The 26,759-nt window shown below is 44.5% G+C and overlaps 1 protein-coding gene across 3 annotated transcripts in view; it reads left to right on the plus strand.

The window, feature by feature from the left end:
- Positions 1-26,759, plus strand: part of LOC105560441 (lachesin-like) — a 231,017-nt gene that overhangs the window by 183,798 nt on the left and 20,460 nt on the right. For all 3 annotated transcript variants that reach the window (XM_012009568.1, XM_012009567.1, XM_012009569.1), the window contains one exon: positions 7,931-8,033. In XM_012009568.1, coding sequence (XP_011864958.1) covers positions 7,979-8,033 — 55 coding nt within the window. In that variant the 5' untranslated portion in view covers positions 7,931-7,978. The remainder of the gene's footprint in view (positions 1-7,930; positions 8,034-26,759) is intronic.

A 26,759-nucleotide genomic window follows, 5' to 3' on the forward strand; every position in this document is an offset into this window, starting at 1 on the left:
CCCCAGAGTGGCCAAACAATTAATATGCGATCTTTAGCAATCTTGTAGCACGTATGATTTTTACTTAATAATTATTAAGTTCGTGCAAAATTATAGATTACTTGATAAGGGTCCAAATCTGGGACCGAAACGTGTATTGTTATTTAAAATAAAAACATTGGCCAGTGTAGGGGTCGTTAAAATCGGGTATCATTGGTTTGTAACTACTGGCGTTATTAAATACTATTTGTGATTGATGAATTAACTTGGATAAACCCGTGCCCGTTTCGCTCGCGCTCGAGTTCCGCGCGGCCTTATTGAATTAGCCACCGTGCTGTCCTGCGTAGGAGATCCGAGCGCGGGATATCATCCGCGTTTCTCTCTCTCTCTCTCTCTCTCACTCTCACGAGCGAGCTGTGCGCATGTAGCCCGGGAGAAATTAAGCGGAGCTCTCCGCGAAAGAGTTTCGATTCCGCTGCATAATGCACTTCGGACCACGCGATAGAAATTCCACGGGCCACTCTCCCTCCGTAGGGGATTCTCCGCGTACTTGAAATTTTCCACAAACGAGTTGCTAAGCGCGGCTTAGCCGGCCTTCCACGCGGCGGGCTCGCATTACGAAGTTGGCTCCGTTCCTGTTTTCGCTATCGCGAAAGCGGGTCCTTCTCTCGATCGCGCTTCCCGTCCGCGGGGGATCCTACCCTCTCCCCCTGTCCCTCCTTCGCCGCCCCCCCCCCCCCGTCATATTCATTAACGGCGACCAAATGACACGGAATTGCGGCTAAAAGTGCGCGTACTTTGTCGCTTAACAAGATTCGCTCTCCTGGTGGTACGGCGCTACCTTGAAGAGCGCGGTGCCTTTACACCGCTGAAACACGCGCGCGCGTAAACGTGCGCGCGCGTGTGCGTGTCACCGAACGTGAACGTTGTGCGAGGGAGCTTTTAAAAATATAATTGGCACGTCATGTGGAAGGTGAAAACACGAACGTCGTTGTGACGCGAGAGTGCGCGACTTTTTAATAATTACGCTGTTTTTATCACCCCAATGCGCGCGCGGCCCGCTAATGGCGGCGAAATTACGGAACATATTAATTCGCGCGTGGTACCGAAGGGAGGGGGGGCGGAAGGGGGGCAGATACCGAAAGGCAAAAGTAACGAAATCGTCCTGACAAAATTGATTCTATAATAATGGCTAACATTAAATACGCTGCGACGGCGGGCGGGATTAAGCCGTCGCGTTTGTTTGTATTAGATTTCTGCCAATATTTAAAAGCATTCTGTGACGTCGACTCCCCTTCTTTTTTTCTCCGCGTGCGCAAGAGAAATAATATTTTTATAAAATATATCTTCAATCGGGCATTGAGAATATATTTTACGACAAAGGTGGCAGATATAAAATAACTCGCAAATGACGGTGACATTTTTTAGAAATGAATCTTCCACGGTGACGTCTGTACGTGACAGAAATAATGTAAACCGATGATTTTTTTAATAACAAGTATATGTGCGATCGGGCATGGAAAATATATTTTCAACAGAGGTTGCGACAGAGAAGATTTAAAATAACTCGAAAATGTCGATGATATTTTTTAGACACGAATCTTCCGCGGTGACGTCTGCACGTGAGGGAAATAATATAAACTGGTGATATTTTAATAAAAATCTATCTTCAATCGGGCATGGAAAATATATTTTCAACAGAGGTTGCGACAGAGAAGATTTAAAATAACTCGAAAATGTCGATGATATTTTTTAGACACGAATCTTCCACGGTGACGTCTGCACGTGACAGAAATAATGTAAACTGGTGATATTTTAATAAAAACATATATCTTCAATCGGGCGTGGAAAATATATGATATTTTACGACAGAGATTGCAGCAGAGAGGACATAAAATAACTCCAAAATGACGATGATATTTTTTAGACATGAATCTTCTCGCGACGACACGGGGCCTGCTAAAAATTCCAAACATGCCCGCATCATTCTACATTTACGAAAATCCAGGCCTGGTAACTCGATTTCAAGTGCGGGTTCACCGAGACGGCAAGAATTCGCCGTGGCCGAGCAATGAGAGCGCAGGTGCCCGTGCGCACGCTTAACAATCGAATTAATGTTTAAAGATTTATCACGCGTATATCCGGTAGAGAGAGGCGCGGAAAGCAATTAGGGCGGCGCGCGCCAGTCGCCAATTTGTACGGTTTACGTCGTTACGAACGAATAAATCCCAGGGCCCGTCGCTGTCGTTACTACGAAGATTAGATTAACTGTCTCTTCATTTCGCGAGCAGAGACAGTTATTACCGCCGCAGGGCGTCTCGCGCGCCGAGAGTAATCGTCCGATCGTGCGCGTTCCCGTCCATAAACGTTTCGCACGGCGAGACTTCCACTTCCTTCGCGTTCCCTCAACCCCGTCGCCGATTGCGCGCGGCGAGGCTTACGGGGTGGCTTTATAGCTTACGATTAAAAGCGATGCCGCCTCGGAGAAACGCTTCTGTGCTACCGTTTCACGATAACGCGCGACTCGGGACGCGAATGCAGTTCTATTAAGCGTCGTCTGCACGCTATCGATCGACGATCGCTTCTGACGCGAAGTTCCTGAATTCAGCTTCTTCGGATGTCGCTTCAGCGCGATGCCGAAAAATTAAGTGGTTAAGTTTCACAGTGGCGAGTTAGCTTAACTAGTTGTTAAGTAGTGGTGCAACCACTGAAACAAAATTCGGTAAGCTATTTACAAGGTTAGATTTTGACAAGTTACATTTTCGCAAATAAACTTAAAACATATATCACTGGATATCCTTTTAATCGTAGATCCTTTAGAACATTTCAAGACGAAAATTCTAATACAAAAATGTCGAGGCTATAATAGTTTTTAAATAACAAGCGATTGTATTTTAACCAATGACAGGCCTGAGATTTCGCGCGCTCAGGTACGGCGACATGACAAGCTGCAACACTTTGAAGTTACAAAATGTTGCAAATTTTTACTTTAATTGAATGAAAAGAGGCGACATTCATAGGCACACTTTTATCACTTGTCATGTCACCGTGCCTGAGCGCGCGAATTCTCAGGCCTGTCATTTGTAAAATATAATCGCTTATTATTTAGAAACTATTATAGCCTCGGCATTTTTGTATTAGAATTTTCCTCTTGAAATTTTCTAAAGAATCTGTGAGTAAAAGGATATTCGGTGGTTTTAGTACACCCTGTATATAACCTTGCAAATAGCTTACCGAATTTTGTATCAGTGTTTGGCATCACTACTTGACAACTAGTTGAGCTAACTAGCCACTGTGAAACTGGGCCTAAACGATAGGAAATTAATCGACCGCCGCGACATCCCCGACAATTTTAATCCGGCGCCCCGGTCCACTTTCTAATATTACAAAATTATCCTGGCGACGATATCGGAAGCTGTACGATTGCTCAATCACGGTGAAACCGTGACTTTGGATAACGGAACGGTGCTCGAGCAATGTACATACGAAGATATATGATAAGACACGGGTCTCCATATTGGCCGCTGTGTACTCTGCGAGCTGCGTTCGCGTCTCTATTAAACGCCGCCTTCGATCCTTTATTTGCAATCGGCTATATCGGCTCGCAGTCAAAGGGATTGGTCTCCGGGGATGATTGCGCGATCGATCGCGCGGATGTATAAATTGTCTTGGTGCCGCGGCACCCCTTCTTTCAATTACCTGATACCACGGGACCGGCGCGGATCTTCCGTCCGGCTAGAATTTTTCCCGACTCCTTCTTCATTTGCAGCATTAAGTACCTCGGTGGCAACAAACTCCCAACTTCAAATCCGATTAAAATCAAATCACGCGAAATTAAGTTAAGTACAAGACTTCGTTATGCAGCCCCGTCTCCGTGGCTGATTTTGCGAATAAAAATCCCCCCCCCCATTTTTTTCCATCGCTCTTAATTTAAAAGTTCGACAATTAATGTCGCAATATCAAGACGATTTGCGCTTATCGCCTCGGATGGAGCGCGGCTCGCACGGTCGTACGTCGGTAGATCGATGGTCCACCGTGATGATGGATTCGCTCTATAATCGAGAGCGAGCGCTACCTCGCGGTTTCAAGATCGACGAGGGTGGGCGCGGTATCGAAAAAAAAAATTTCAGGACGCTCCTTATTAATTCCGATTAACGGAGCAGCATCCGGTGCCCGCGGACCGCGAGGGACCCGCCGTTCTCTCGTCGCTCCCTCGCCGCGCCCGCCCCGGCGCGGCGCGAAATGTGGAGCCGCGTCGGCCGTACGCGCGCGCGACTTCTTATCACCGGCGCGTTCAATGCATAAAGCATAAAGTTCGTATCTCATGCATACATTCATAGAGCCGTCGGTGCGGCAGCGATGGCGGGAGCGAGACGAAAGTCATAACTTACGGTGCGTCCCACGCCTCTCCGAGCCCCTTCGCCCCCTCTCGCACTCTCCCCCCCCCCTTCCCACCCGCGGGCGCACGTATCCCGCCACCCCCGTAACCGCCGTCGTCCCACTCTCGGGAGTATCGAAACACCCGCAAAATCACCGGAGGGTGACTGAGGCACGTATGACGGCTGGCACTCCTCTCGGAGGTTCTCGGTGCGCTCAAAATTCCATTTTCCCACGGAAAAATTCCATTTTTCCATCGGGGCCCCTCCTTCTCTCTTCCCCCCTTCTCTCTCTCGCTCGCTCGCTCTCTCGTTCTCTCTCTCTCTCTCTCTCTCTTCCTTTCTCTCCCTCCCTCGTTCTCGACCGGTTCATTGAAAAATAGTCCACTTACCGCGGCCTCTTTTTTTGCGATAAATCAATCGCGCCTTTCCGACTGTACCCCATATAACCATCCCTTTCCGCCCGCTCTCCCACCTTCCCATCTTTCAATTTTCTCGGAGGCACAGCCCTCTTCCTCCGGGGCGCGCCTCGATGCATCGCGGGCCGCGGGGTTGGATTGTCTTCCGAGATGACTGCTGACAAATAGCGAATCGATCCGCCGTTCGCCGCCGCGCATCGGCCGTTACGCCATAAAGCTGCCGCAACAAAGCGTCGTTTTGATGCTTTATGGGCACCGCGTCGCGTCGCGTCGCATCGCCGGCCGTCGGTGGGATGACGTTGTCGGAATGGATGCGCGCGTGGCGGCTCGTATTGGCCATCCGGGGAGAAAGGGAGAGATGTTCGTTTAGGGGATGAACCGAAGCGTCGAGCGCGCGCCGCGACGGCCAACACGTCGCGCGCTGTGACGCTTATTTGTTCGCGTTTTCATGCAAACTCAACGCGGACAACGAATTTTACTCTTGTATGGGATGCACAATAGAATTTTGGCGGCCTCCTAAAAGTTGGACTCGCTCTCGTCAACCTTGGTGTGTCACGGCGTAAGCGACTGATACACACAAACGCATACGCACGAAATCTGTTATTTTGAAGCTTATATTTATTAAGCATCTCAGACAAAGTTTTTACCATCTCCCACAATATTCATACTCGAGAAAATATAGATTGAAAATACGAGAAAAGTATTTACGGTGCAAATGTTTCTTTTAAAAAATGCTCTATTTTACATTGATTTTCATATACGCACGTAGATACATGTATTTGAGATTTTCGCGGTTTATTCTAAAAGCTATTTAAATTTTTACGTTTCTTCTCTAACAAGTTAGTACAACGAGCCACGCAGGGAAATATTACGGATTCTTATTTTAATTTTATTGTTTGCAAATCAACATGTTATTTAGACAGACGCTTCGCCGCGCGTACTCGCCCGGCCTTACGCGCGTCGCTGCGGCTGCACTATTAGTGCATCGTAGAAATTGTAACTCTCATTGCAGATTGATCTGCGTTGGGAGCAGGTGCGGCCCGTGCGGGATCGATGGCCGCGCGTCGACACTTTCTTTCATCGCGTGACATGCAAGGGAATAAAAATTCCTCATCCGCGGTTTTATCGACATCGTGGAATGAGTCGGCGGATGTTCCGTCGACGTGGAAAAAGCGTACTGCCGCAGGACGTGGAAAGAATAGTGCGTTGCCCGGCGCAAAGATTCCGCGAAAGACACACTCTGGAACTTTCGTTCCTTTGTTACAGTCAAACCAAGCATCGCGCGTCACAGTATCTTTCTTAAGACGTTGTTAAGATTTGCAAAAAGCGTCTTAAGTGAGTCTTCAAGACTTTCCGAACAGACCTCTAAAAGTTGTCTTTAACGTGTTTCCGTATTGTTAATTTTGATTTACAGTACGTCTAAGAATAATCGTTTAAATTAATTAAAATTAGACGAGTTCAAGTTTAGTCCGGGTTCAAACCCCGGCCGAGGTAATATTTTTCGCAATAAATTTAAAATAACAATTATTCAGACGCTAACATTCTGTCGCGGCTCTTTAGTCCCGATTTCTTTGAATTTGTGTTTATCACATGAGAGCCTCATGAATTTTATTATTACATTAGACGCCTCAAAGACACAAATCAGGTCATAAGACGTCTTCCTGATAGTTTTATAAGAAAAATAGACTTACAAAAATAGAAGACGTCTTTCAGACATCTTTAAATTTGATAATCTTGTTTTACGCACAGATACACGCACGTCATATACACATGTGTGCAAATCTTTTGTAGTTAATATTAATTGTACAGATTTAGTATTAGACATTTAAATTTTATTTTAAGTAACGTCTTCTCGCAATCGCTATGATTTATTAATCTCTGACGTACAACTGTGTATATACTTTTCGAATAGGTACGCAAGTTTTTAAAAAGATCTTTATTACGGGATTGGAAAAGTTTGAAATGTTATATTGAAGTTTTTCATCATGGCGTTTACTTTCAAGATAGTGTTTGAAAAGTTGAAAGGAGGCAGTAATGTGATAAAAGGAAATATGGATTGTGCCGTTAGTATTAGTCAACAGCCATCTTAGAAAACAGCTTCGAATGCGACTTCCAGTACAACAAAGATTAAATACACTTCACTTTGTGTACAACCTGTAACTTCCTGAAAGCTTACCATTATTCCGCCTGCGTCGTTCACATTGTGCGCCGCGCATAGGAGAATTACTAATAAAATAGATGCATTTCTCTCTTTCCGAACCATTTCCGGTTTCTAAATTTAACATGTTGTTACCCACTATTGTTTATTTAGCACGTTTCTTAGATGTTTTCTCCGTGCATTTTCCTACGTCTCGTTTCTATCTCTCCGTTGCCTGCTCGAGGATTCTTTCTCCAAAATATCCCTTCAATTTCCTCTTGAATTCTTTACCCTGGTTCTCGAGGAGAAACTATGCAGCAGGCTCTCCTCATACACTCCTTGCTGATGCTTAATCGGTCTTCGCGCTCTATTGTTCATATGCGTCCGTCCGTGACAGAATCGCGCGCGGACGCGCGCGTATACGATGCTTCCGCGATCTCCAACCGCGTCGAAATAATGAGAGGACTCCTCTCCAACGTAACTCCCTTAATTGGTGATAGGATAACTACGAGGTGGTCATTAATTACAGTCGGCGAACCCCTGGCGTTGCGGTTAGTTTGCTTCGAAGCTACTTTCGATCTTTTGCTTCTTCTCACCCCCTCCTTCCGCTGAGCCACCCTCTCTCGCTGCTGCTCCCTTTTTCTCCCTCGCCAATCTTTTCACCTCTGTAAGGGGTATCGAAAGAGTTAAAATGAACGATAATTAAAATTGACATGTTCTCACTCTCCCATCTCTTTCTTTCTTTCTTTCTTTCTTTCGCAGGGTAAGAATAAAATAGAAAAACGGGATACAAATGACGGGTAATACAAGAGTAGAGCAAGAAAAATGTCTTGCATTTACTTGAAAGCACGCAGGTATGAGCCTGACGTGACGAATAATTATATTCCGATTTATTCAGCTTATTGATAAATGTTTATGTCTCAGGGACAATATTTCGATACATTGGGTATCGCATTTGTTAGCTTTACTGGCTATTAGCAAGCTGCATGGTTGTGAAAAAGTCTTTCTTTGTCTTTCAGATCGCCGACTGGTGTCCCAAAGATTCATCGGAAAACTGGTCGACTCTCATGGCAGCGCGGAAACTCGCAGCCCTCTTCGCCGCGGTCCTGCAACTTTGCTTATGTGAGTGAGTCTCCCTTTCTCTTCATGTTTGCACGCTGGGGTTCTCGTAATCCGTTTACACTTAGGTTGTTCGAGACATCGCCCTCCAAACATTGAATGCAGGAATTCACACAAAGTTCACACTTTCTAATCACGTAAGAAATGAGTAATCCCTATCGCATTGCTTTTACTTTTTAACACGTGTCTATTTAAGTTTGTCTATTCGACGACTAGCCGAATGATTAAGAGCTCAAGTTACCAATTTTTTCGCGACCGTCGAGACACAAGTCTCACTTGCGAAATTTTCAAAACTCAATGATTTAGTATTCACTGAAAGAAATATTTTATTCTAAATTTATTGCAAAAAAAATATCGCCTCGGCCAGGGTTTGAACCTGGACCTCCCTCTCGCAGATTTCGGTTTCGAATACTGTCACGATAGGTGGCACTCGGGAATCAACATTGTAGGTAATTCCGGACTTAGTTCCGGGAGACTGCTGCACAGGCCTACTCCTGTGACTAACTAGTCTTGGGCGATGGAATAACAACTCCTTGTTAATTGACAAGAACTGTAAGGAACTTTATTATTTCCTAGCGAGCTACACTGTCTGGAGATCCACGACTCTCCAGTATCTCGCTCGCTCCCTTCCCTTCGCTTCCCCCACTCTTGGCAGAGAGAGACAGACGCTTCGCGTCCCCACAACATTAGACTGTTTATTGCGATAAATATTGCCGTGTGCCTCGATGGTCGAATTGGTTGAGACGCTCGCCTAGCGAGAAAAAGGTCCAGGTTCAAATCCTGACCGAGTGGTGTTTTTTCTAAATAAATTTAGAATAAAATATTTAGACACTAACACCCTGTCACGGCTCTTAGCCCTTTTCCTCCAATGTGACACATTTGCGACACACGAATAAGATATGTATGAATACAAGTTCAGACGACGATATTGAAATAATTCATGCATCACTAGCACACGAAATAAAGCAAAAGGAGCACACTAAGAGGATAATTAGTGTTGGCTATCACATTTGTTAATAACATACTCAAGATATACTAGATCGAGTATATCTTGAGTATGTTATCAACAAATATGATAGGCAAATCTAATTATCACTCTTAGTGTGCTCCTTTTGCTTTATTTCGTGTGCTAGTGATGCATGAATTATTTCAATATCGTCGTCTGAACTTGTATTCATATTGTCAAATTCATTGTTTATTGGTATATTAAATTATTGGTATAGTTACTACAATGTGGTTTCTGATTATCACGAGATAAATTAGAATTGATCCCTGCAAAAATTTAATTAATTATAAGATAAGATTTATCAGGGAATAGTGCAAATTTAATATTCCCTTTCTCTCGTCTGTATACAAAATAGAGCCTTACCTTTTGAAGAATTAACGTAGTAGAATAGAAAAGAAGTAACGAAGTAGAATCATGTTTGTTATCACACGTAAGTTTTACTTTTTTATTTGGAGAGTCACAATTTAACTTAGATACGCATCTTTTCCTGAAATCATGATCTTTAGAAGATACAGGAGATACGCTCTCTTGCAATGTATTATTTACAACTGCCTTTGATGAGGTACTAAGTCTTTCTTTCTCTTCATCATGGTCAGGTAACTACAATATTTTTTTATGACTAATTTAGAGACATATATTGAATTTCTACAAAAACTATTAGATACTGCTAAGAACGTCCTACCTCAATGCAAACTTTATAAATATACACATTACTATTTGGATGAGGAAGCCATGTGCAAATTTCTAATTTGCACACTTTACTTTACTTTTTTTTCTAATTAGAAATTTGCACATTGCTTCCATTGTTATGGCTTCCTCATAGAGGAAGCTTTAAGAGCGAAATAAGAATAATTTGAATACTTTCAAGAAACATCGTAGTAAAGTTAGATTTCTCTCTTAAAGTTTCCTCTATGAGGAAGCCGTAACAATGGAAGCAATGTGCAAATTTCTAATTTGCCTACTTTAATGATGAGGAAGAAATGTGCAAATTTCCAATTTGCACGCTTCAATGATGAGGAAGCAACGCACACGCACACGCACACGCACACAGACATTTTTTGTAAAAATATGATTTTTAGGCGTTTTAAAACATTTTAAACATATTGCCAAAGAAAACTGGAAAAAAAATTTTTTCACGAAAACAAAGCTTCCTCTATGAGGAAGCAATAATGAATAAAACTCACGAAGAAAAAGATAACTCGGTCGCGAAAGGGTTTAATCGATTACCTTGATGAGTTAGAGGCGCTATTTCGGCGTCTCGCCTTAGGCGAAAAATTTCTGACCGTTCCTCTGGCGCTTACCATCCCCGACCTTCTCGCGATGTCATCGGGAAGTCACGGTATTTCCGAGCACGGGCGAGCCATGGCGGTTTTCATAATTCGATGAAAGAGCCGGGACGAGCGAAGGAAGCGAAATGGACCGCCGTAACGGCGGGAGAGGCCGCGTCACATCGCCGTGACGAGAAAAAGGACGAGATTGAAGGTCCAGAGAAAGGGATGAATCGAAGGGACGATCGCAGGCGCCGCCTTCAACCGCGCCGACTTTCATGAGGAAGCCACGGAAATTCTCCCGATGTCGTACAACAACTTTCCTCCGCGATATTGTTTGTTCTGACGACAGCGAGTGTACTGAACCGTTACGTCGAAGCGGGAATAACGTTCGAATATTTGCTGCGGAATATGATGTAAATATGGAGATAGTTATGGTTAGATGGCCGATATAAAAGAGTCATGTGCGATATTTTATATAGGATGTTTATTTGAGCCATCGACATTTCTGTCATTTATAACAGACATCTCTCAGACATTTCCTTAGGCAAAGGTAAAGAGTTTACAATGCTTTCCATTGACGTCTTCCTTCTCTTCCCGCTCTCTCGCCCAAGTTAAGTTCTAAATTTTCAATGAATAAGTTTGGTCGACCTTAACTGGCACGCGTTTAATAAAATAAAATAAAATAAAAAGGTCCTTCTCAAACACATTCTAAAAGGAACAAACCGATAATCGGAATTGCAGGCTTATCGAAGATACGAATTAAATTAATGATACAAATTAAATTAATAGACAATCAAAATGTGTACAATAATACTATGTAAAATGAAACAAGATCACAAATAATGAGCACAATGAAAGGTATGGTTTTATTTTATTTTATTAAACACGCGCCAGTTAAGATCGACTAAACTTATTTCATTGTTATTTAAATTACTGGCAACCTAAAGAGACTTTATGTTCTATTCACATAACAATTCAAGAATTACATAAAACTATTTAACATGTAAGTAACATTTAAGAAATGCTCGTCTCAAATATTAGGCCTCGACTATCAATGTTTTGAATCGAGATGTAGATATACACGTAATGCACGACGAGAGAATATGAATTTATTGTCGATATCTTTATTTCTCGAGCTACAAGCTCTACAATATCGGGTTTAATTTTCTTTTCTTGCTCGCCTAGAAGCCCATGTGCCGTCCTCGATCTAAAGTGGGTCCCACGTGCCACGATAAACTCCATATAATCCATCCTAAGGCCCTTTTATGTGTCAGGCCCTAGGCCCTCGGCGAATAATCCGCCACTCTGTCCGTGAACTCTCTCTCTCTCTCTCTCTCTCTCCCTCTTTCTCTTTCTCTCTCCGAGTCGACGAAGTTCCGTTGTAAGCCGCGGCCGTAAGACGCAACGGATGTTACCTCGCCGGCCGTTCTCGCTCGCCTCTGAATCTCTTACTCGGTTATATCCGCGCTGCGGTGGCGGCGGCGCCGCAACGACCCTACCCCAGGACGATACATCGTCGGGGGTGGCCCCGGCGCGAGGGAGTTTGTAGGATCCACTTAAATCCACCGTGATTTACTCGGGCACGCCGCGTCCAAACCTCCCCCCCCCTCGTCTCCGCCTCGCTCTGCAGCCGAGGATGCAGCCGCAGCCGCAATAAGTAACCGGGCCTCGGGCTTTTCGGAAACGCCGATGGAAAACGTTAAGGAGGGATTCGTCAGTCGACGGTTAGCCCTTTAAGGCCCAGTAACACAGTGGCCAGTCAGCTTAGCTAGTTGTTAAGTAGTGATGCCAATCACTGATACAAAATTCTGTAAGCTATTTACAAGGTTAGATTTTGACACGTTGCATTTTCGCAAGCTTAAAAAAATATATGTATATGCATATATATTGATATATTTGTATATATACATATATATATATTGTGTATATACAGGGTGTACTAAAACCACCGGATATCCTTTTAATAGATTCTTTAGAAAATTAAGCCACTATACTGGGCCTAAGGCCCGGTTTTTCATTCTCCAGTTAACTGTTAACCGGAGATTAGTTGAGTCTCTATCTTTTTCTATATTATTGTCCAAGATGAGACAGGTAGACCCGGTTTCACCAAAGTCGTTTAACTTTAAGCGTAGCTTCGTTCGTCCTTTGTCTCTTTCTACCTGTTACTTTAGAGAGGGACAAACGTGAATAAAACTAAGATTGAAGTCAAACGACGTTTAGTGAAACCGGGCCTAAGGGTAGCGCGTCACTGGAAGGGATCATTAATTAAACTATCTTTTTACTAACTTGTGGAGATTTCGCTTTCCGTTTAGCGTCTTGCGCCTTTTCTTCCGCTATTATTATTTCTTAATTGCTTAAACAATCCGGTATCTTGTTCTCCGTCCGCTGTTGTACGAGACACTACTGTACATTTCTAAAGCGAAAGAATCGCAGATAGAAATCGCGGCGTTTCTTTGACCGAGGCTTTCTAAGTTGATTATACATATAATAGTGTACACGGGCGAGGACTCCGTGGGTATAAAGCGCCGACTCCTTTGTCCGCCGAGAATTAAAACAGAGAGGCCGCTCGAAGGGATTAGACGTGGGCGTAATTAATTTCGGCGGGGCTTCTTATTTTTTAACCGGCGCCGTCTTATTATTGCTCCGCCGCTTTCTTTATTTCACTTCCGATACTTTGTTCCGCCCTCCCGAGGGTTGCGGGCGACATCGCACCGAAATAGTATTACGGTATTTCTTTGAATCGAGGGAATTTACGGGATTTTTGCGAAAGCTCGTTTCAGCCCTGTCTGTAAGCTCCGAGAGTCGCGGCGAGAGGGGAAAAATATATTTTTTTTCTGTTTTTTTTTTATTACAACGCGGAAAAATAGCGCGACCGATGTTTCTCCGCGCGAGTATCGACGCGGAATTCTCTCGCGCGCGGCGCGGCGCCACGTCATTATGTTCGCAATTTTTCTCGATTTATTTTATCTGTATTTTTTGCTTACGGAAACGCCAATTAACGGCGTATCGCGCCGTGCACGCGAATACCGCTGCAAAAATGCGGAACGGCGTTGCGCGATAGTAATCGCGATTAACGTAATAATTACAAATGCGAACGTTAATGCACTCGCCTAATGTCGCGATCCCGCGCGATGACGTTTCCGCCCCCTTTTCCGCGCATATCTGAAAATATTACTTTACAGTCCCAGCGCGCACGGCACGCCCTGTCCAGTCTACGAAAAGAGTGCGCTGAAATTTTTGTCCGCACTTTCGCACTAAATCCGTAAAGATTCATGTCAAAAAGATTAATGTTATTTCACCCGCGGTGAAAATCGAATGCATTTTAATCAATATTTTGTTTCGTTTTTAAATCGCGCGGTGACATCGGGCTATTCTTATTCCAATGTACTGTAGTCGCATTATTCCTTGGCACTTTTCATAGATTTCCGATATGTGTCGGGAATGAAATTTGCATTTTAACCGAGGGACTCCAGTTTATTTCATCATAAATTCGCCAAACAAAGAAATTGGATAAATCGGACTTTTCACGTGTCCAACTGGGCATAAAAAATATACCATTGATAACTTGTCTTTCAGGTTTTCGCAGTCTTTATACAGAATAACGTGTCAAGTCCTTCCTTCCTCTATTTACGTATTTATTAAAAAGTTAATACATTTATTACAGGAGAGAGTCAGTTTTTCGACGGGAAACGACCCGCGGCCGAATTGGCTCGATCTTTACATTCATAGGATCGCGGGCGATCGTATTCCCGTCGACGGTTGAGTCTCGCCGCACGTTTCTCCGGCGAGATTTACGAGCTCCTTGAGTTGGCAAAAATCTTTTATATCGGCTTTCGGCTTCGGCGAATCCTCCGCGGGTCACGCGGGGCGGGGCGCCGGTTCGATCCGCTCCATCTTCATCGGCGGTCGACGGCGCTGATGACACGCGGGAGAGAGTGCCAGCTCCCATTTTCAATATCGCGCCCGACAGTCGCCTTCAGGATCCTCGCCCTCACGGCGGATCCCTGCGAGTCTCGGGCGTCCGTCATTGCTCGCGACATTATCAGCGATTCGCCGCGCCGGTTGCCGCGTCGTCGATTTCCATGCGGATGTACGCGCGTATTGAAACGCAATAAGCTGAATCGAGATCAAATATCCGAGCCGTAGGCGCCAGAAAAAATGCATTTGTCTTGTCGCTCGACCTAGAGTTTCTATCGTTAGGGTTAAGGCAAACCGCCGCCATGGCTGCGTTCGGAAACATCACCCGAGTGTCCCCGTGCATCATTTTATCCTTATTTAATATTCGGTGAGTAACAAGGATAAAATGATCCACTGAGGCACTCGGGCTGAACACACACGACATATACACATACATAGTAATAAAATCTTTATATTACGTGTATACGTTATATAGAAGTTGTGTGTGTGTGTGTGTGTGTGTATCTGTGTTTGCTGAGAATTACTTTATATCAAGAATTCACATTTATTTTATTAATTTGAAAACATTTTCACTTCACATAGCGTTGAAGATTTATTTCATGTCTAATTGTTTCGCTTTATATTAATAAACCAAACGTCACATCTTTCCATATTTTTTAATGGAAAATGACACATTTTGAATTTAAAACTGTGCCCGAAAAGAAACCGGCGCGCAAGACAGATGGCGAAACTGTATACTAGTATGTGAATTCACATAAAAAGATTTGACCTACATGGCATTCTCGTTAGTTGTTACACTTTGAATTGTTTTGAGAATGAATTGAAATATCCTGGCATTATAACATTTATTATACGTGTCTATTATGTAATCTAATTTTAAAATGTCATGTGTTTAAAATGTCCGGTTGCTTGGCTTTTACATATGGCGGATTCAGGCAACCAATAAAAAATCGTCACTACTCTGGGAAAACAAGACAGCTGGCAACCCATTTTGGGGCCCACAATTAGTAATCGAATTATTTGGATTGTTCGTAACTCTAATCTTTCACGAATTTTACCCCGCGTAACTAAAAATCGCAATTAGCTATTCTATCTATATCCAAGATTTTTAAGTAATACTAATCAATTATCTCAATTTGCTCTGTCGATATTCAGTAACGCAAAGGTAATTTTCACTTAAGAGGCACTAAGCGAAATGCTAAGTTGCTACAAAAAATAAATGGTCAAAATTGTTCTTAGAGTAGAGTTACGAGCAATCCAAATAATTCGATTGCTAATTGTGGGCCCCAAAATGGGTTGCAACTGTCTTTTCTTTTCCCAGAGTACTAATTGGCTCAACTCTTATTATATGAACTCTAGTTCGACCCAGTTTTACTAGAATAAATTTTTATCTGACCACAAAATCTATATTTTTAGTTTAATATTACGTATAAATTCAAGATAATCTCTAAATATATGTCATTTATTTATTATTTATTTAAAAAGGAAATGACAAAGATGAAGCTGTATATAAAAGTTACGAGAAGAGATATAAATTGTGTCTCCGGCGCTGATTTCAGCAGAAAATATTTTAACGTCCTGATTCTTTGACAGATTTGCAACCGACTTTTCTTTCACGGGGGGGAAAAAAAACTCGACGGAAGATTGGATAGATTGCGCTCGCATAAATTTTGATGGATTTACCGATGATACGTCCGCGCATGCTGGACTTCCATGCGCTGTTTGTAATTAAATATCGCGAGATACGTAATTCTCATAAAATAGCAGCGCGATAAGTTACGCGCATAAACATCGAGCGTTTTCATTACGGAGGCTTACAATTAGCCCATTCGTTACGCGAAGCCTGTGATTTTCGGGCATTCAAAGAGAGTAATTTGTGAGAGGGAGAAAGGGAGAGTTAAAAGTGCGCGGTTTCGTCAAATTGCGCCCGTCGTCAAATTAATTTTTATGTTATATTAATCGAATATTTGTGTTTACCGAAGATTATGCAATTTTCGCCCTTCTCTCGCGGGAGCGTCGCGACGAGCTGAGACACGAGATATGTTTACCGTGTTACGTCGCAACGATATCAAGTGCTATCGTCGAAGTTGGCGCGGGACGCGTGTAATCCGCGTAATCCGTCGAGCAAGGTGGATGTAACTGGCGCGGCACGATATGGGCAAAGTTCGTCTTCGGACTATCCGACGCCGGCCGGCGCCAGAATAATCGAAAATGTCATGACAATTGCGCTGAATGCCACCGCAACTCCGCCGTTGACTAATGCAAATGGATATATTCAAATTCTATCGGAGAATTAATAATTTTCGCCCGTATCGGGACCGGCGGCGTTGCGCGATAGCGACATATCGTGTTGTCAAACTTAACAAGGCCGATGGCTATATCGTACATTATTAATACCGTCGTCAAACTTAAGAGACGTTTCCGATCCGCGTTTCTCGATCGGTCTTGTTTGGCTCGCTACCTTACGCCCTCCTTTCCCACGGTCGCTCAATATTAAACGGATTCTGAAAAAGGGAAATTTATTTCAGAGAACAATCCGATTAGCAATGCGGTTTCCGCACTGAGAAAAACTTTCATCGGATAAACCAATTAAATAGTATTTTCGATGGCTAATTTTTCCGATTAAATTATGGATACGTCCGATGAAATTTATCCGCTGAAATACAGTTACCGATTTTACATTTGATTGAAAAACCGATCACATCCCGAGTTGAAATTTTGGTACTATTTTGACACTTTTGGATAATTCACACCTACTTAGCTGATCTATACACCTACGTAGACCAGCAATAACCTACTTTGATGACATTATATTTTTTACTACTCCCTTGAGTCTTTAATTCTAAAAATTTACCTTAGCTCCTAAGGACCTACTTTAATGCTAAATTGGCAAAAGTAGAAATTTCCGACGCCATCAGTTTTTAAGTAGGAGTAAATTTTGTACTTGCAGTGCGACCTCTTTTACTGTCTCAGGTCCTACTATATAATAGAATTAAAGGTTCAACATAGGGTCAAAACTGCGACTCGGGATATTTCATCGGGTGTACAATTTAATCGGATATATCCGTTTGTTATTATGTAATTGGATTATTAATCGGACATTTTTCTCAGTGCAGAGATACTTGAAAACTTGACACTTTCAGCTCTATCCAAAAATATATTTTCCGCTATTATTTACAGCTTCTATCTTCATATCTCCGGCGATGAAGATCTTTCGGTTTCGACCTAAAGAATAAATCAGGCTCCCCCTTTTTTTAGAACGCTTTATTTATGGGACTCAATAAATTCTTGTTATTTAATTGCACGAGAGATTCGTCTGCGCGCGAAAAATTCCATTCATTTTTAATCTCTTACGATGATTATTTTTTTCCCCCGACATCTTTTTCGCCCGAGAAAAAATTCATTCTACGTTGAGCAAAGGATTTATCATTAAAATGAAGCCAGGAGATTCTGGAACGCCTCGTGGCAGTCTGTGTATGCGAGGCTCGAATTCTTCGCGGAGGATGCATCGACGTTCGCGTCATGGAGCTGCATTATTCGCGTTCACACACTTGCCGGAAGGTTTTAATGGGTGAAACCGTTTGAAACGCGCCGAATATGTTACAGATATTTCGCTCTCTCGCGAACTACGCGCCTATATTTTTTCCCCCGTAATTATTCGTATGTCCGCGAGCGAGATGCGCCGTAATTAAATTAAATGCGCGCGAGCGTCGCGGCAATGCGAAAATCGCCATGATACAATTTTTCGAGAGAGAAAGAGAGAGAGAGAGAGGGGGGGGAGAGAAAAAATAGCAAAAAAAGTTCGGAACCAACGTGCGGCCGAGGCTCCACGTGCCGTGATCTATTTTTGATGAATGCGTACACTCGCTGATCTTTTTGTCCCGGGGATAAGGAAAAAAAAAGTGAGCGATAATCGCAAAATAGCCTGTGTATTCAACGGGCGCCGGTCGCAGAATTGATTCTAAATAGGGCGTCACATGTTGGGGCCCGCCCGAGGCGTCGATAGTCAAGACGCGCGCCTCGGGGCATAAAAAGCAAAATGAGGAAGTTAGTCACTCGAAAGGAGGCTTTATATCGCTTTTACGACTTTAAACGAAGCGCGGCATCGAACGGTACGTCGCACGGCTGGCGGTGTAGTATAAGGAGTGGAAAAGTTTTCTTCCTTCCGGTGCTGGCGGCGCGAAACTCGCCTCTCCGCGACGCCCGAAGGTGGTACACGGAGAATTCATTTGGCATTCAGGACGGGGAAACCGTCGGAGGTGGCCGTTGACGGATGCGTGGCGAAATAAACGAGTGTCCGAATACGTTTAAGCAAATGCGTTTCTCTCCGCGGCAACGCGAGAAGTTTGTTCCTTCGTTCGGCCGCGCGTCGCGAATCGTCTCGCCGAGTCTCTTTCGCGAAGAGAGTAAACGGAGTTCCATCGACCGTATACGCTTTGCGATCTTTTTCGCGAAATTGCCGTTAATATCGAGTAATATTATGTAGCTGTTTTCCCGGGACTTGTCGATAGTGAAAATAAAACTCGCCTGGAGTATATACACGGGGGAAAAATGCTATTGAATTAAATAAAATGGATGTTGCTTGAATTGAACGTTGACATCACGGGCTGTCACAAACATAAATAATTCACTTAATAGCGTATCTGCTATGGATTATAATTTTAAGCACTGAACTAAATATCCAGATTATTACAAATTAAGAATTCCTTTAGGATTTACCACGAAAGATATTTCATAACCGGAAGTTTTTGCTAGACTTGACTGCAAATCTGGTAAATGCTAAAGGGAATTCTGATTCGTCCATTTTCTAACAGACGACTGGTTGAATCTATCAGATTTTTCTTCAGTGTGGTTTTCGACCACTGGCGATATTAAATTTATCTGTGAGTTTTCAATAAATCCGTGCATAACATTAGCTCTCAAAAATACTCAATACAACTTGAACTGCGAGAGCCACCTAATTAGCAACATCCCTGTCTGCGAAGCTACCATAAAGACAGCGCCGGGTTAAGGAGATTGAGACCCGCGTACCGCGTTTAGTGTCCTTAAATGCAAACACGCCGGCGTTGCGAGCCTTTTCCCGGGGACGTATTGGGAAAAATAACGACGATTCGACGAGGAAGTGGACGTGTACGGAGGAAACGAATAGACGTATAAAGGTGGACCGGGGGAAGAAAGCCATTGGAAAGGGAGAGCCCTAGCCGCGCTTCCCACAGATTATGCTAACGAGACAATCCCCACGGTACACCGGAGGCGCGTATAACCGAGTCCTTTTTTTTATTTTATTTTTCCCGTTCGTTCGGCGGAGAGATCCCGCATCGTCGCTATCTCCCTCAGACCGAAGGAACGGGGATGGCGGACGTATCCTGGCAAACGGAATTGCCCGGGGCCTTCTCAGTGGTGCGTAAAAAAAAAACGCTGGCAGAAGCGAAACCCGTCCCGCAAGTGGAAATAGAAACATCGCGGGAACGTTTCGTGGTAGCTCCAGAGCGATTTCCCGGCGAACCGATGATAAACGATTAGGGGGGCGGATTAAGGGCCAGTTGCACAAACGTCGGTTAACTGTTGACCAGAGCTCAGTCAGCTCCCTATCTTTTTCTAACTTGTCGTCTGAGAAGAGACAGAGAGGTTTTTCATTTTCTGGCTAACTGTTAGCCAGAAGTTTGCCGACTCTCTGCCTTTTCCCAAATAATAATATAGAAAAAGATGGAGGGTCGACTACAGCCTCTGATTAAGAGTTGGCTAGAAAATGAAAACTCGGGCCTGAGTTCAATTAACCTTCGGTTAGCAGTTGTCCGCCGTTTGTGAAACTGGCCTTAAATCTTCTAAACTCGACAGCGGAGGCGAAGTGGAGGTACTTTACCCGATACGGAGGAGTCCCGCAGCTTTTATTTGCAAAGATCATTCGTACCGCTGTTACTTATAATTTACTTCTCTTCTCTCTCCCACGGCTTTACCGCGCGCCGCAAACTCCTTTAATAGACATTCGCTCCGCATTCTCGTTTACCGCCAAAATCCTTGAGGAGGGAGCCGCTTTATCTTTTCTCCTCGATACCGATCTGCGGCGAATTTTCGTCGAGCGTTCGGTAATCACGCCCTTAACTGCGCAATTACGCACGCTCCCCTTTTTTTACGGCGGCATAGCAACGCTCGGCGACGCTCGGCACGAGAGAGACTCGCGGGGGAGGGCATTACCGGGAGCGCAGCTCGCTCTCTACCTCTAGACTCCGGCTCTCTCTAACTTCTATCTACTGGCGGATTTCCCGTTTAAGCCAAAATCAATAGGCGCGTGCTCCGATCTGATAAGTATCCCAAAGAGAGAGAGAGAGAGAGAGAGCGCCTCCCCCATCGAGAGAAGATCCTCTTCGCGTCGCACACTTAAATACATTTGTCTGTATGCGTGAAACTGTCATTGCTCCATCCCAACCACCTTGATTCGCTCGTAATTCGAGTAATGCGAAATTGATTTTTATTCAAACTAATTTTAATAGGCGAACCGATATCAAACCCTCACGCTGACTTCTTGCCTCGAGAGAACTAGCGCGCGCTCGCTCTCGCACATAAAGTATAACGCGCGGTTTGATGCGTATCGCGGGTAGGCGGAGAGGAGACGCGGTATCCCGAGACTCGGATTTACAATCCCCCCGGTTTTAAATTACTTGGCGCCGTACGACGGTATCCCTGAATTTACGCAGGGTCACGTGCGAATCTCGTTCCATTTAAACGCGGACTCCGCCGTGTTTCTCGCTCAGCCACTTCCCTCCGCGAGGCGTCCCGGTTGGCGTTTTTACGCCATCTCCGTCCCGCACGGCCGTAAATCCTTCGTTACCGGAACTTTTTAACGAAACTCTTTCGCGCGTAATCCCTTCGGCGTTCTGTGTTTGCCGTAAAGATTCCGCCGTCGTCCGCGCGCGACACGTGACGTAAGCCTCCGTTCCCGCGCGCGCCCTTTGTCTTATGCAACACCCTCCCTCGTGGCGGAGAACGCGCGCGCGCGCGCATCGGGCGAGCTCGCGAGCGCGCGCTCCCGCTCGCCGTGCAAGAATCCGTGGAATTTTTCGAGTTAGCTCTCCGAGCTGCCGCGATCTGAAAATCCGGAACATTTGAGCAAAAACAAAAAGGCCGAACGTTTAATCCGCGCGGAAATACGGAGTAATTCCGCTGTCTTCCTCCCCCGCCCCGAACAGTCGCTACCGCCGCCTGTTCTCGATTGTCCTTTCGGTCCGGCGCTATCCGGCCGCCCCTTCTCTTTTTAATTAAAACAGAACTTTTGTTCAATTACATTATACACGGGGCGTTTCGGATTCACCACGAGTTTTTAGCAATCGAGACCGAATTAAGAAAAACAGAGGTTGCTCCAATATCGCGGCATCGATAATTGCTGTGCGTATACAGCAGAAAACTTGATTCTTCAATTGGTCCCGGGTTTTATTTCGTGAAAGAATTGGAGGAAAGTTCTCTATTATGAGACAGGATTCTAATATGATGTAGTAGGTCTTGAATGTCCAAATTTAATCAAAAATCTCTTTTCGCAACGATTACACGATCTAACGATCAATTTTCCACTAAACGGACTTCACTCCAAGGGCAATGAATTCATGGTGGAACCAGCAGACGGTGCCTATTAATTTAGCAGAAACTCCACTATCTCATATTAGGAGCCTACCACATAATAGGGGACTTTGTTCCATACGCTACGATGTTAATAATAATAAATTTATTGACGTATCTGTACAAGATTTTGTTCCGATTACAAGAGCATGAAGAAGATAAAGAAGTAAAACGCTAGCAAGCTACGGTGTGTACCTGTAGAGAAAAGAAAGATGATAATTTGATCTCAAGGGGATGAAATGTAGGACGAAAGAAAAAGAAGGCACGGAAGGAAAGAACTTAAATAGATCGCAATATATATTGAACGTAAATTCAAAAGTTAAATGTTAAACGTGGAAATATTTCGGTTAGTTTTTACCGTCGAATTTACGCGAGAGAAAAATCCACGTTCGACTTTAAAACTGGGAGAAACTTACAATTAGCGCTGCGAAACAGCAAGTTAATTTTGCGAGCCGCGAACGTTCCTCGTCAATCCTCTCGGCTTCCAATCGCTCGACACCGTGGCTGCTTGCGCGCGAGTTGCGTATCGAAATAATTTCGCTGCGGCGGGCGCAAATGTTTCTTTGATGACATCGGCTCATTGTTGCTACCCACGCTAATAGTCGCTTTTGCCCGGAGCACGTCTGCCTATTAGCATACGCATTCGAGCGTGTCGCGTTTCTTGCTCCGCTCCCAGCCGTCCTCGTTCGCTGAATATCACATGAAATGGAGAATCTCCCAAAAGTGCTTCTCCACCTCGCTCCGCTTGATAACTCATTTTCTTAGCAAATAGCGAAGCGTCGTTTCATGAACCACCGTCTATAGTTGCGTAAACGTCGTCTTGTAATTAAGCGGCAAAGCCAATTTGACATTTTCAAGAGCGTCATCTTTCTTGCGTGAAGCTATGCTGTCCCTAGCTGTCCTCATTTGTCAAACATCACATAAAATAAGGTCTCCAAAAGTGCTTCTCCCCCGCTCATTTTTCTCAGCAAACAGCACTGTCACTTCAGGAACTACTGTCCATGGTTGCGTAAATGTCTTGTAATTAAGCGGCAAAGCCAATATGACATTTTCAAAAGCGTCATCTTTCTCGCGTGAAGTCATACTGTCCTCATTTCCCAAATATTACATAAAATAAAGTCTCCAAAAGTGCTTCTCCCCCGCTCATTTTTCTCAGTAAAGAACAGCTACTTCATGAACCACTGTCTATAGTTGCGCAAACGTCTTGTAATTAAGCGGCAAATCCAATTTGACATTTTCATAAACGTCATCTTTCTTGCGTGAGGCTATGCCGTCCTCATTTGCCAAAATTACATAAAATTAAATCTCCAAAAGTGCTTCTCTTCCGCTCATTTTTCTCAGTAAAGAACAGCTACTCCATGAACCACTGCCTATGGTTGCGTAAACGTCTTGTAATTAAGCGGCAAATCCAATTTGACATTTTCAAAAGCGTCATCTTTCTTGCGTCAAGTCATACTGTCCTCATTTCCTAAATATTACATAAAGTAAAGTCTCCAAAAGTGCTCCTCCCCCGCTCATTTTTCTCAGCAAACAGCACTGTCACTTCATGAACCATTGTCGATGGTTGCGTAAATGTCTTGTAATTAAACGCAAAGGCACTTTGACATTTTCAAAAGCGTCATCTTTTTTGCGTCAAGTCTTACTGTCCCCATTTTCCAAATATCACATAGAATAAAGTCTCTAAAAGTGCGTCTCCCTCGCTCGTTTTTCTTAGCAAACAACAAAGTTACTTCATGAACCACTGTCTATGGTTGCGTAACCATCTTATAATTAAATAGCAAAACCATTTGACATTCTCAACAGCATCGTGAAATAAAATCCCCAAAAGCGTCTCTTCCACTCGGCTCTCTCGATATTTTATTTTCTTAACGAGCGAGTTATTTTATGAGCCATTTAAGGTCAGTTTGACATTCAAACGCGCCGCTTTTCTCTGCGCGAAGCCGCGCATCCTAACGCATTTCGAGTCCCGAACAGATCCATACATTTCCGGACGATTACGAGGTGCGACCCCAAGATATGTGTGCGACACAGCGATAGGGAGATTTTCATATCGCGCAGACTTTCCAGCGCTGACGATCATTTCGGCCCCGGGTACATTCCGTTATCTCGCACGAACGAGAGCCCGCTCGGCCGGGGAGCACATTTTAGATTCGCGATTTCAACGATATAGGATTTCTCTCAGGCCGCGGTGGAGAAAGGCCAGCGAAATCCAAACTCTTTGAATCGGCGGACGGCTCCGCGGCCGGCATTGTATGGGTGGCTTACCCTCGTTTCCCCGGGATAAAGCCGGGGGTATCACCGGATACTGCTCATCCCGAGTCTATCGCCGGGGCCGTCCGACCGGTCTCGAGGATCCCCCGTTCCGTCTCTTGAATTAGAGGCCGGACGACGCCCAGTGTGACTTTTATAATCGCCCGTAATACCGCTCGCGAAAGGCTCGCTTTCAGATGCTGCGTAACTATTTTATTAACGCTCGCGGGACTGCTTGTTGCCCGGCAAGAGGCTTCCTCTCGCCGTTGCCCGTGGACGAATCAACGTCAGGAATGGATTTGCACAAACTCCGTTTATCTCCACCTACTACCATTCTAACGACAAGTGTGCATAACCGAAAATAATCGAAAGAATCGGTCGAATTGGTGAGACGCTCGCCTAGAGTGTAGGGAGGTCCAGGTTCGAACCCTGGCTGAGGTAATATTTTTCGCAATTAATTTTCTGTATTATTAAAAGTGCCAGATACGGTCAAGAAAACACTGACGTTGATAATCGAAAGAGTTGTGTAATTTATAGAGGAAAGTCTCCTATTGTGAGATAGGCTTCTACTAAAAGGTTGCGGGGGTTCTACTACATTAATAGGCGTCATCTGTTGGTTCCACCATGAATCTATTGCTCTTGGAGTAAAATCTGTTGAATAAAAAATTCATTGTTACACCGTGTAACGGAAAGAGATTTGTTACTGAATTTGGACGTTGAAAACCTGCTGTCTCATATTAGAAGCCTGTCTCATAATCGGGGATGTTCCTCCATATTAATAATTGTTTTACTTTAACGCGATAAGCGAGAGAAATTGATTAGACCGAATGTACCCGGTGGAAAAATTTCGCCGGCGCAATATCGAGCCGGGACTCTACGTATTTTCGCACGGGGATGCCTGGCGGCGCGATTTCACCTCACGTTGGCGTAAACAAAACGATGTCTAAAACGGGAAGAAAAACGAAGTTGGTTCCGGCGCAGCGCGGCCGTGAACATCGCGGCGATCTTAATTTCCTGGGCGGATGGTGCGTGATAATTCCGATGAAAAATTCCATCCTGCGCACGGCGTAATTAACGAGGAGATGGCAGACCGCGCGCGGGCGCGCGCGCGCGCGCGTTTGTACAGCACTGGTCCTGTCCGCTCGCGAAAGGACCTAATTAATTAGATATCCCTACGACAAATTGCTAGAATTACACCTCGCTGATTACAATTAGACCCGGAATGAAATTCCAGCGCAATAAAAGCGCGCGGCACACTATACTCGCGTTATGCTTCCCGTCCCTTTTTCGCGCTCTCTCGCTCCCTCGCTCTTTTCTCTCTCCACGTAGCATTCACGCGTGCGAACGAACGCACGCATACAAAACTCTTTGCCGCTTACAAGAAGTTACCTTTATGAAAAATTAAACGTAAAATTAGAGTTTCTTCATTAGAGAGGAAGAGGCGGAGGGAGAGAATAAGAGAGACTAGAGAAAAATACTGAATAGATATTCAGTTGCGCTACGAATACTTTGAACCTTCCATGGGGTCCACTTTCTCTTAATGAAACTCTCTATTATTTCGTATTTCGGAATTAAAATATCTGAATATTACACGTCGTAAGAAAGAAGAGGAGCAATTTAATTAAAGCATCGCAAAGAAAAGCAAGAAATGATGTCCTAGGGTCAACGTCACATAAGCGCAATACAGCAGACGAACATACCGAATGGTGAGGTCTGTAGGAAAATATATTTTATTTTATGCGCGCTATTATTTCCTTATCGGAGACTGCTGCCTCCGATAAATCGGCAACGTTTTCCCGAGGAGTTTCGCGAGCTTTTTTTTTCAATGAAGCGAAAATTAAATTTAAGTAGTTAATAAAAGGGCGGCGGCGCGCGGAGGGCCGGGCGGGCGGGCGGGAAGGAGAGCGGAACGAAAGCGTGGAGAGGCGAGGGGGAGGATCGAGGAGGCGAAGAGCGAGCGGGGAGGGTAGATCGGCCGAAGCATAGTAATCGTAAAACCGACCCATGAAAAGCCGAGGCCGGTGTCTGGATTACGACTGCGAGATTCAAGAATTTTTCCATTTATCGCCCTTCTTGCATGAGCGCATACAAGAATTCGATACGAGAATATGGGTGGCTCTCTGCTCCTGCAGAGATCGGGCGGGAGGGCGAGGAGGTGAGAGCCGTAGGGGGGTGGAGGGGGAAGGAGGGGATGTACCCATCCTCGACCTCCGCCTTGAATATCTAATCGACGGCGTGCTGCTCGCTCATGCATGCACTCCGAATCGCGGCTGTGCATTCCACGAGACACTGCGCGTCGACGGTGCCGAGGGCGCGTTCGTTCCTCCGTCCCCCTTTTTTTTCGAACGTTCGCGGCGCATCGTATTTTTCCAAGCGCGACGCGCGCGACGCGATCATCTCGTCGTGATATCCGACGAGATTGAAAAGGGCTGAGCGCGACACGTTACGCCAAATGCGCTCGTTTTTGTTTCCCGTTTATCGATGACGAAGGGTTGAAACGCGCAACTTGATCGTAAGGGCAGTAAATCTTTATACATATAAGGTTATTTTTTTTACAATACATAAAAACTAATTTTATTGCACCTGTCTTTTGATAATTTCTGGGAGAGAGAGAGAGAGAGAGAGAGAGAGAGAGAGAGAGAGAGAGAGAGAGAGAGAGAGAGAGAGAAGAAA

This window comes from Vollenhovia emeryi, unplaced genomic scaffold, assembly GCF_000949405.1.
Source record: "Vollenhovia emeryi isolate VEMERY1.0 unplaced genomic scaffold, V.emery_V1.0 DF939230.1, whole genome shotgun sequence".
Classification (NCBI taxonomy): Eukaryota; Metazoa; Arthropoda; class Insecta; order Hymenoptera; family Formicidae; genus Vollenhovia; species Vollenhovia emeryi.